The sequence below is a fragment of the Oncorhynchus tshawytscha genome, linkage group LG22, assembly GCF_018296145.1.
Source record: "Oncorhynchus tshawytscha isolate Ot180627B linkage group LG22, Otsh_v2.0, whole genome shotgun sequence".
Taxonomy (NCBI): domain Eukaryota; kingdom Metazoa; phylum Chordata; class Actinopteri; order Salmoniformes; family Salmonidae; genus Oncorhynchus; species Oncorhynchus tshawytscha.
This window is the reverse complement of record NC_056450.1, coordinates 17,287,253-17,297,516: the sequence shown is the minus strand read 5'-3', so window position 1 is coordinate 17,297,516 and position 10,264 is coordinate 17,287,253. Positions and strand designations below refer to the sequence as shown.

The 10,264-nt window shown below is 41.1% G+C and overlaps 1 protein-coding gene across 2 annotated transcripts; it reads left to right on the top strand.

The window, feature by feature from the left end:
- The first annotated feature begins 6,845 nt into the window (after nucleotides 1–6,845).
- LOC112221959 (suppressor of cytokine signaling 2) lies at nucleotides 6,846–9,529 on the top strand. 2 transcript variants are annotated; one of them, XM_024384435.2, is made up of 4 exons: nucleotides 6,847–7,117; nucleotides 7,534–7,619; nucleotides 7,987–8,218; nucleotides 8,556–9,529. In XM_024384435.2, exons 3-4 carry the CDS (start codon nucleotides 8,041–8,043, stop codon nucleotides 9,032–9,034), a joined length of 657 nt encoding a protein of 218 aa, XP_024240203.1. In that variant the 5' UTR covers nucleotides 6,847–7,117; nucleotides 7,534–7,619; nucleotides 7,987–8,040; the 3' UTR covers nucleotides 9,035–9,529. The 2 variants fall into 2 exon arrangements, with proteins under 2 accessions (XP_024240204.1, XP_024240203.1); XM_024384436.2 differs by lacking the exon at nucleotides 7,534–7,619 and having other exon boundaries at nucleotides 6,846–7,117.
- The last annotated feature ends 735 nt before the right edge of the window (nucleotides 9,530–10,264 follow it).

Genomic DNA, 10,264 nt, shown 5'->3' with positions numbered 1-10,264 from the left:
CCTGCCGTACATACCTACACGTACACTACCGTCATAGGACGCAGGCTTCCTTATTGTCCCTAGAATTTCTAAGCAAACAACTGGAGCCAGGGCTTTCTCCTGTAGAGCTAGTTTTTTTAATGGAATGGTCTGCCTATCCATGTCAGAGATGCATACTCTGTCTCGACCTTTAAGTCTTTACTGAAGACTGATCTCTTCAGTAAGTCCTATGATTGAGTGTAGTCTGTCCCAGGGGTGAGAAGGGGAACAGCAAGGCACTGGAGAGATGAACCGCCCTTGCTGTCTCTGCCTGGCCGGCTCCCCTCTCTCTACTGCGATTCTCTGCCTCTAGTGCTCTTCCATGCCATCCCTAGGACGGGTGTGTCACTTGAGTGGGTTGTGTCACTGAGGTGTTCTTCCTGTCTTTTTCACCCCTCCGTCTCAGCCTCCAATATCTATGCTGCAATAGTCTATGTGCCGGGGGACTAGGGTCAGTCTGTTCTATGTGGTGAAATTCTCCTGTCTTATCTGGTGTCCTGTGTGAACTTCAGTATGCTCCTCCTAATTTTCCCATCTCTCTCTCTAGCTGAGGAGGACCTGAGACTTATGACCATCGGGATTACTCCTGGCTGGCCCCAGTCCATCTGGTCATGCGGCTGATCCCGATCTGCTGTTTTGCCTGTGGCTATGGAACCCTGACCTGTTCACCAGACGTGCGATCTTGTCCCGGACCTGCTGTTTCGACCTTCTTTCTCTCTCTCGCTCTCTCTACCACACCTGCTGTCTTGACCTCTGAATGCTTGGCTATTAAAAGCCAACTGACATTTACTCCTGACGTGCTGACCTGTTGCACCCTTTATAACCACTGATATTATTATTTGAACCTGCTGGTCATGTATGAACATCTTGTAAAATGATCTGGCATTAATGGCCATGTACTCTGATAATCTCCACCCAGCACAGTCAGAAGAGTTACCCCTCTGAGCTTGGTTCCTTCCTAGGTTTCTTCTTAGCTTCCTGCCCTTCTAGGGTGTTTTTCCTTGTCACTGTGTTTCTGTATCTGCATTACTTGCTCTTTGGGGTTTTAGGCTGGGTATCTCTACAAGCACTTTGTGACAACTGCTGATGTAAAAAGGGCTTTGTAAAATAAATGTAATTGATTGAGAAGGTGTATGACATAAATACATTGAGTTTACTGACTAAATATATGAAGACGTTCTTTAATTGAGTCTCCAATGTGGGATAAATTACATTATTATGTATGCGATGTGTATTTTCAAAATAGTACATATTTGAAACTGTATGTTAAACTTTCATTTAGTCTCCAATATGCAATAAATATTATGGAATATGAGATGAAATGGAAACACTTTACTTGACACCCAGTGTCATTACCCATGGCCATAACCATGTCATAACAGCTGACAGAACTTGTCAAAACAGTCATAACATTGTCATGACCCAGATATTTACACCTGTTGTGATATATATTGTGTTATTTTATGACACTTACAGTTGAAGTCGGAAGTTTACATACACTTAGGTTGGAGTCAATAAAACTTGTTTTTCAACCACTCCACAAATTTCTTGTTAACAAACTATAGTTTTGGCAAGTCGATTAGGACATCTACTGTGTGCATGACACAAGTCATTTTTCCAACAATTGTTTACAGACAGATTATTTCACTTATAATTCACTGTATCACAATTCCAGTGGGTCAGAAGTTTACATACACTAAGTTGACAGTGCCTTTAAACAGCTTGGACAATTCCAGAAAATTATGTCATGGCTTTAGAAGCTTCTGATAGGCTAATTGACATAATTTGAGTCAATTGGAGGTCTACATGTGGATGTATTTCAAGGACAACCTTCAAACTCAGTGCCTCTTTGCTTGAAAAGTATCTATATCCACAGTAAAACAAGTTAAATGAGTCCTATATCAATGTAACCTGAAAAGCCGCTCAGCAAGGAAGAAGCCACTACTCCAAAACCGCCATAAAAAAAAGCCAGACTACGGTTTGCAACTGCACATGGGGACAAATATCGTACTTTTTGGAGAAATGTCCTCTGGTCTGATGAAACAAAAATAGAACTTGGAGGAAAACATTGGGAGGTTTGCAAGCCGAAGAACACCATCCCAACCGTGAAGAACGGGGGTGGCAGCATCATGTTGTGGGGGGTGCTTTGCTGCAGGAGGGACTGGTGCACTTCACAAAATAAATGTCATCATGAGGCAGGAAAATTATGTGGATATATTGAAGCAACATCTCAAGACATCAGTCAGGAAGTTAAAGCTTGGTCGCAAATGGGTCTTCCAAATTAACAATGACCCCAAGCATACTTCCAAAGTTGTGGCAAAATGGCTTAAGGACAACAAAGTCAAGGTATTGGAGTGGCCATCACAAAGCCCTGACCTCAATCCCATAGAACATTTGTGGGCCGAACTGAAAAAGCGTGTGAGAGCAAGGAGGCCTACAAACCTGACTCAGTTACACCAGCTCTGTCAGGAGGAATAGGCCAAAATTCACCCAATGTATTGTGGAAAGGTTGTGGAAGGCTACCCGAAACGTTTGACCCAAGTTAAACAATTTAAAGGCAATGCTACCAAATACTAATTGAGTGTATGTAAACTTCTGACCCACTGGGAATGTGATGAAAGAAATAAAAGCTGAAATAAATCACTCTCTACTATTATTCTGACATTTCACATTCTTAAAATAAAGTGGTGATCCTAACTAACCTAAGACGGGGAATTTTTACTAAGATTAAATGTTAGGAATTGTGAAAAACTGAGTTTAAATGTATTTGGCTAAGGTGTATGTAAACTTCCAAATTCAACTGTATATAAGAGTGTCAAAACCCACATTTATAAAAATTTAAAAAATCCCTGCCAAGAAGTTTCCTTCCGTTTTAAAGTTTGTTTTTTAAATCCTTTGTTGTTTTTGTAAAGAATTCTTTGCAGTCATGTTTTTTCATCATATTTTAAGTAACTTGTAGAAAATACACGTTATGACACTGTCCTGAAGGCATTATAACCATCCATTGTCATTTTACATGGACAAAAAAATATACACTTTATGACACTGTCAAGAAGCATTTTGACCATCATAATCATATAAGCCAGATCGGCCTACCACGTACATTCCCTTAAATCAGTCATCAGTCAAAAATAGGGTGTCTGGTCCTACTCCTGAAATCTGCTCCTGCATTCATCCCAGTCATCAGCAACAGAGCATTGGGGTATGTGCATGTGCATGCATCAATGTCTGCGCAATTACAATGAGAATTTAATATGGTCATAAAAAAAAACATACATACAACAAACATACTGTTGACATGTAGGCTATGGTGTAATATAATATTTTGCCTTGTGTGGTAGGTTTTGTGGGCTTTGACACTTATGTAGGTGTCATAACCAGCCATAAAGTAACACAATATATGTCACAATATGCAGTATGTGTCATGACAGTGATCATATTATAACAGGTTATGACAAGTTATGTCAGCTGTATTGACATATTATGACATGGTTATGACCGTGTCATAACATGTTATGACACTGGGTGTCAAGTGTTAAGGATGAAACTAACCCAGTAATGAATTAGCTCTTCAATTAATATCCATTGAAATATTTTACATGATCATATTTGACAATAGGTTATAATTATTAGAAAAATCCAATCATGGCTTTTCATCAGTGCCTTTATAAGTTTAGATGTTACTTTGCTGCAAGTCTGTATTTTTGGCCTATTTCCTGACATCCATATGCAATCATAGTTGCTGTATGTGGAGTCTCAATCACTGAAAAGGGTTTAACCGAACTACTGCCTGGGAGGCATGTTTTTCCGCGTGTGATGCGTGTTGATACCGAATTGAAACAAGAAAAAGTGTCAACAAAGTCCATACAATGAATGACGTTACTGGATATAAACATATCACATCATCATCACACAATTCACTGCCGACACAATCTGTTTAGAAGAGGTTCAGAGATCAGAGCTTCTCTCCCTGTCAAAATATTCCGCGTGATACCGTAATGTGCAGTGCATGCCCGGACGCAAATTCTACAGCGCGGATGGCTTGACTGAGGATTTTCGTTTGCGGGATAGGTTGTAGTCTGACAGCAGTATCAGACTACAGAGTGCGCACCTAGGGGCCTGGTATATATACACTGCTCAAAAAATAAAGGGAACACTAAAATAACACATCCTCGATCTGAATGAATGAAATATTCTTAGTAAATACTTTTTGTTTACATAGTTGAATGTGCTGACAACAAAATCACACAATAATTATCAATGGAAATCAAATGTATCAACCCATGGAGGTCTGAATTTGGAGTCACACTCAAAATTAAAGTGGAAAACCACACTACAGGCTGATCCAACTTTGATGCAATGTCGTTAAAACAAGTCAAAATGAGGCTCAGTAGTGTGTGTGGCCTCCACGTGCCTGTATGACCTCCCTACAACGCCTGGGCATGCTCCTGATGAGGTGGCGGATGGTCTCCTGACAGATCTCCTCCCAGACCTGGACTAAAGCATCCGCCAACTCCTGGACAGTCTGTGGTGCAACGTGGCGTTGGTGGATGGAGCGAGACATGATGTCCCAGATGTGCTCAATTGGATTCAGGTCTGGGGAACTTAGGGCCAGTCCATAGCATCAATGCCTTCCTCTTGCAGGAACTGCTGACACACTCCAGCCACATGAGGTCTAGCATTGTCTTGCATTAGGAGGAACCCAGGGCCAACCGCACCAGCCAGCATATGGTCTCACAAGGGGTCTGAGGATATCATCTCGGTACCTAATGGCAGTCAGGCTACCTCTGGCGAGCATATGGAGGGCTGTGCGGCCCCCCCAAAGAAATGCCACCCCACACCATGACTGACCCACCGCCAAACCAGTCATGCTGGAGGATGTTCCAGGCAGCAGAATGTTCTCCACAGTGATCCGTTTGAGCAGACACATGCACATTTGTGGCCTGCTGGAGGTCATTTTGCAGGGCTCTGGCAGTGCTCCTCCTCCTCCTCCTTGCACAAAGGCGGAGGTAGCGGTCCTGTTGCTGGGTTGTTGCCCTCCTACGGCCTCCTCCACGTCTCCTGATGTACTGGCCTGTCTCCTGGTAGTGCCTCCATGCTCTGGACACTACGCTGACAAACACAGCAAACCTTCTTGCCACAGCTCGCATTGATGTGCCATCCTGAATGAGCTGCACTACCTGAGCCACATGTGTGGGTTATAGACTCCGTCTCATGCTACCACTAGAGTGAAAGCACCGCCAGCATTCAAAAGTGACCAAAACATCAGCCAGGAAGCATAGGAACTGAGAAGTGGTCTGTGGTCACCACCTGCAGAACCACTCCTTTATTGGGGGTATCTTGCTAATTGCCTAGAATTTCCACCTGTTGTCTATTCCATTTGCACAACAGCATGTGAAATTTATTGTCAATCAGTGTTGCTTCCTAAGTGGACAGTTTGATTTCACAGAAGTGTGATTGACTTGGAGTTACATTGTGTTGTTTAAGTGTTCCCTTTATTTTTTTGAGCAGCGTATTTAAATTATGCACAGATTTGACTGTACTCTATGCCTACATTAAAATCCACGCCAATGTTGCTTAAATTTGTCCTGAAAATATGCAATTAATGTAAATGTTTCATAAGAATGTCTGATTAAGGCTATAGAAAAAATAAAGTATGCAAGAACAAGAGGATTTTGTAACAGATAATTGTGTAACAAAGCATAATGGTAAGGATCATTTGCCAACCCTCATCCTCAAATTTGGTATAAGGTAGGCTATGAAACATTGTTATTATTATTATTATTTGTGTATGCCTTCTTGATTTACATTTTACTGCATTGTTAGGAGCCAGTAACATAACCATTTCGCTGCACCCGCTATAACATCTGTTAAACGGTGTACACGACCAATAAACTTTTATTTGATTTAGGTATAAACCAATTCCAAGTAGTATTGTTTATCGTCTATACAAGCACACAGTACAGGTAGGCTAACTGACAAAATAATGGAAACACTTGAGTAAATGAGGGTTCTGGCGGCTCGGTTATGGTGGTGGGGTGCATTTTCCTGGCATGGTTTAGGTTTACTCAACCGCTTAGAGGGCAAGGTAAACGCTAGTAAATACACAGCCATTCTAGTGATCACCTTCAGCCTACTGTATGGTGAATCTTTCTATCCTGATGGGAGTGGATGACAATACCCCCATCCACAGGGCACGAGTGGTTACTGAATGGTTTGATTGATGAACATGAAAACTATGTAAACCATATGCCAAGGCTGTCTCTGTCACCAGATCTCAAGCCAAATGACCACTTATGGGAAATTCTGTAGCAACGCCCAAGACAATGTTTTCCACCACCATCAACAAAACACCAAATTATGGCATTTCACGTGAAAGAATGGTTGTCGCATCCTTTCAATAGAGTTCCAGACACTTGTAGAATTTATGCCAAGGCGCCTTGAAGCTGTTCTGGTGGCACAACCACCTATTAAGACACTTTATGTTGGTGTTTCCATTATTTTGGCAGTTAGCTGTATGGTGTATTTATTTCCATGAAATAAGAATATAATTATAGCCTACTGAAATTCATGTTTTCATTAATAGGTCATTATAAGTAAATAGGCTATGCATTTCTACCATGTTATTATCACTATTCCGAGCTATAATGTAAAGTCGTTTCGGACATTTTACGGAATACACCTTTCAGTGGGCCTTAGACCGCTTTCCGCTCCCTCTTTGGCTGTGGGTGACTTCATCGTTTGGGCCATGGATTGGTGGAACTGAGACCATATCATGCACACGTGACCCCTCTTTCTGGGAATGTTCCTGGAAAGACGAGCGCTCCGTCAACAAGGAAAACTAGGAAAGGAAACAATGCAAAACGAAAAAACTCAGTGCCCAGACCCTAGACTGGTAAAGAGTACACACTGATAGACTGCCAGGTCGTGCATTTAGAGGGCAGCTCGTGACATATTGTGGATTGTTTGTTTAATATATCCCTGAAAATATCATACATCATGCAGGATACCAAACAAGTGCTCCAGATCTTTCGTTGCGCTGTGTGGCTCAAGGCTTCAGTTTGAATTGCTGAGGACATGAACTGTTTAACCAGTGCAGGTAAAATGAATGATCAGTTGCAGCAGCCAATATAAATGTTCTGCGTTATTGAATGTATGTTCTCCAATACAGAAGAAGCCTAATTGTAATGCGGTTTCTATGCCAAAAAAGTGGTTTATGCGCCAAGAAGACGTGAATTGAGAGATTCGGCATCATATTTTGTTCGCAGCATTTAGCCTATTCATCATTTTTTAATACAATCACATCACACTTTACTCAACATAATCTTAAGTAGTAAGCTACTGAATCTCATTGCATGTTCTATATTGGCTATCGGCGATGAAGTCTATGTTTGGCTATAGGATGTATCCAGACTACCGTTGCGCAAACTAGACAACTTTCATGTAGAATGGTGAAACATTTAAATAAACTGTGAAAAACGTGAAATATTCCTAATTAGTGTCATTTGGTTCTAGGAGTTAGGCTGCAGAAGATCTTCTGAAAAGGCTATTTCAAGGGTTAGACCTCTGGGGATTTCAAGAACGCACTTAGGCTCGTAAAGGTGAGAAATAGCCCCATTTCAAAAGCCGATTTTATTTAAAAAATAATTATAGGCCTAGATGTGAGCCTACAACTTTAGTCTAAGACATACTGTATTTTCCATTAAGATTTGACAAACGACCATAGTAGTTAATGTAGTGAGTGGAATTATTTGGACACATATAGGACGCATAGGCTATTCAACACAGCAAATTATTCAAATCATGGAGTGATGCTAACACAAGTTAATTTATAGGGCTAGGCGTCACAATGTCTGGCTTTTGGAAATGGAAATTCTTTAAAACATTTTTATATAGCTGATTAGGCTCCTATCAATTTGTATGTATGAGCTTTAGTTGATTTGTGTGTATGTTAACGTTCTTTTTAAGACTTTGGATGGGATACATACAGCTAGGTGTCTAAAACAGATTGAGAACCATCGGATGCCCAAATCCTCCGGTGTACCATTGCCTTCAGGCCCAATGATTATTCCGACCAGTGCCCCCGACAAATCCCTCAATGCAGTCTGGCTAAAGGACAGCGAGCTGGAGCCACGTCGAATTGAGTCAAGAGAGGATGCCGCAAGGTTGCAAAGAGCCATGTCTCACCTTCAGGAGTCAGGTTGGCATATTTTCGTTATTGTAGGCCTACATTTCGATTTATGGACTATTGTAGTCAGCTGTCTGTGAACACATTTTCTGTCTCCTTAGAATGCTCAGACAACAACCATATTGCATTAGACCTACAGCCGATTGAAATGTCATGTTACATTTTTTTTTCACTATTCAAACTTTATATCTGTCTATATCTGACATGAATGTAGCCTAACATTTAAATTCAGATGACATTATGTAAGGAATGTTTGACAGACTAAACATATTGCACACTTATGCATCTAATATTTCCAGCTGCATGTCCCTCTCCCTCTTGCTCATGCTCCCCTCTGTGTGTTTTGCAGGCTGGTACTGGGGCCCCCTGACAGCTGCTCAGGCTAAGCAGGTTCTGATTGATGCTCCAGAGGGGACTTTCCTTTTGCGGGACAGCTCCTACCAGGGATACCTCCTCACCCTGTCTGTGAAGACCAGCCTTGGCCCCACACACCTCCGTATAGAGCACGCCACTGGCATGTTTGGCTTCGACTCTGTAATTGTGGCACGGCCACGACTGCGGCGTTTTGAGGGTGCTGTAGATCTGGTGCAGCACTATGCCCTGACTTACAAGCATCTGGCCACTCAAAATGACACAGGGGGGGGTAACCCTTCGGCCCCTACAGAGAAAACTCTGCAGCTCAAACTCACCCGGCCCCTCCATAAAGTCTCCCCTAGTCTCCAGCACCTTTGCCGCATCACTATCAACCAGCATTCTCGCTGTCACCAGGACTTACCCTTGCCTAGGCGGCTACGGGACTTTTTGCTGGAATACCCTTTTGTGTTGTAGGAAATGTTAATCAGATTTTTTGATACTCCTGAATTGTACTGTTAAATCTGACAATTTCGATCAATGTCCTAATATAGTGCTGAAAATTAATATGAATCATAAAGATTTCCGGACCATAGTCTTGCTGCAAATGTGGCTGATCTGAGTGTCCTATTCATTCCTATTTTTTCTGAATCCTGGAGTGTAACTTGGTCATTATCAAGGTTGTGTAGTTTCAGCTGATCTCACGAACGTTTTTTTTTTTTAAAGACTGTCATTGTGGTAATCAATTTCAGGTCCAACTTAGGTTTCCTTATAGATCTTTGAGATGCTGAAATAACCATCTCTTGAACTGAGGAATAACACAATAACAAATAGCAAAATGCTGCTTGTGAAGCCTCCTCATATCCTTCAACACTGCCTTATGTGTAAATGAGTGTGCTTTCTATCATGGTTTATTTGCGACCATCGCAGAGCTATTTGGATTTGACATTGATCTGTTTTTATGTGTGACAGTAGCCAAATTAACTCCATTAATATTGTTGTTCTTTTTTATGATGATCACTGATCTATGTCTTAAGGTCGGGGGAATTGGCCAATTGAAACAATATAAGAATGCAATGCGAGAGAGTGTGGCATGTTTTCTCTTTTTTTGTGGTTATACTTTGGTTAAGTTGTTTAACAGGGAGCATTAAAATCTTGTATTGGTTAAAAAAAAAAATCGCTGTCTCTGTTTGTTTATAATTTTGGACTTGAGGGAATATGATTTAATATAGAATTGTTGTTTTTAGCCATTAGACTGTATACGTTCCAGAACATATTAGTTACTATAAGCCTCCTATGGGAGGCTACAATAAACCCAAATGAACCTAGAAGATATGCAAAATTAATGGACCATTATTTGTGTTTCCATGAAATGTTCTGCTTTTTAAATGTGAAAATCAAGTATAAGCCTCATCTATTTATTTTGCCACAGAGCAATTACATGTTTTTAGATAAACCATTTTGTAATAAAAATGTGATCTTTTATAACTGCCCATTTTATACCTGTCCCTGTATCTGCCTCTTGAGAATGATTGAGAATAGCAAAGGTCCATTATGACAGTATTTTGATTCATCTCTTGACCTGGTTTGCTCAGCTTCAGCTCACCGCTCTTTCTAGGAAAGTAAAGACAGGGAAAAATGCAGTGCTCTTTAAGGAAACCATAGAAACTACGAACAATAGTGTGTGTGTGTGTGTGTGTTTGCTGC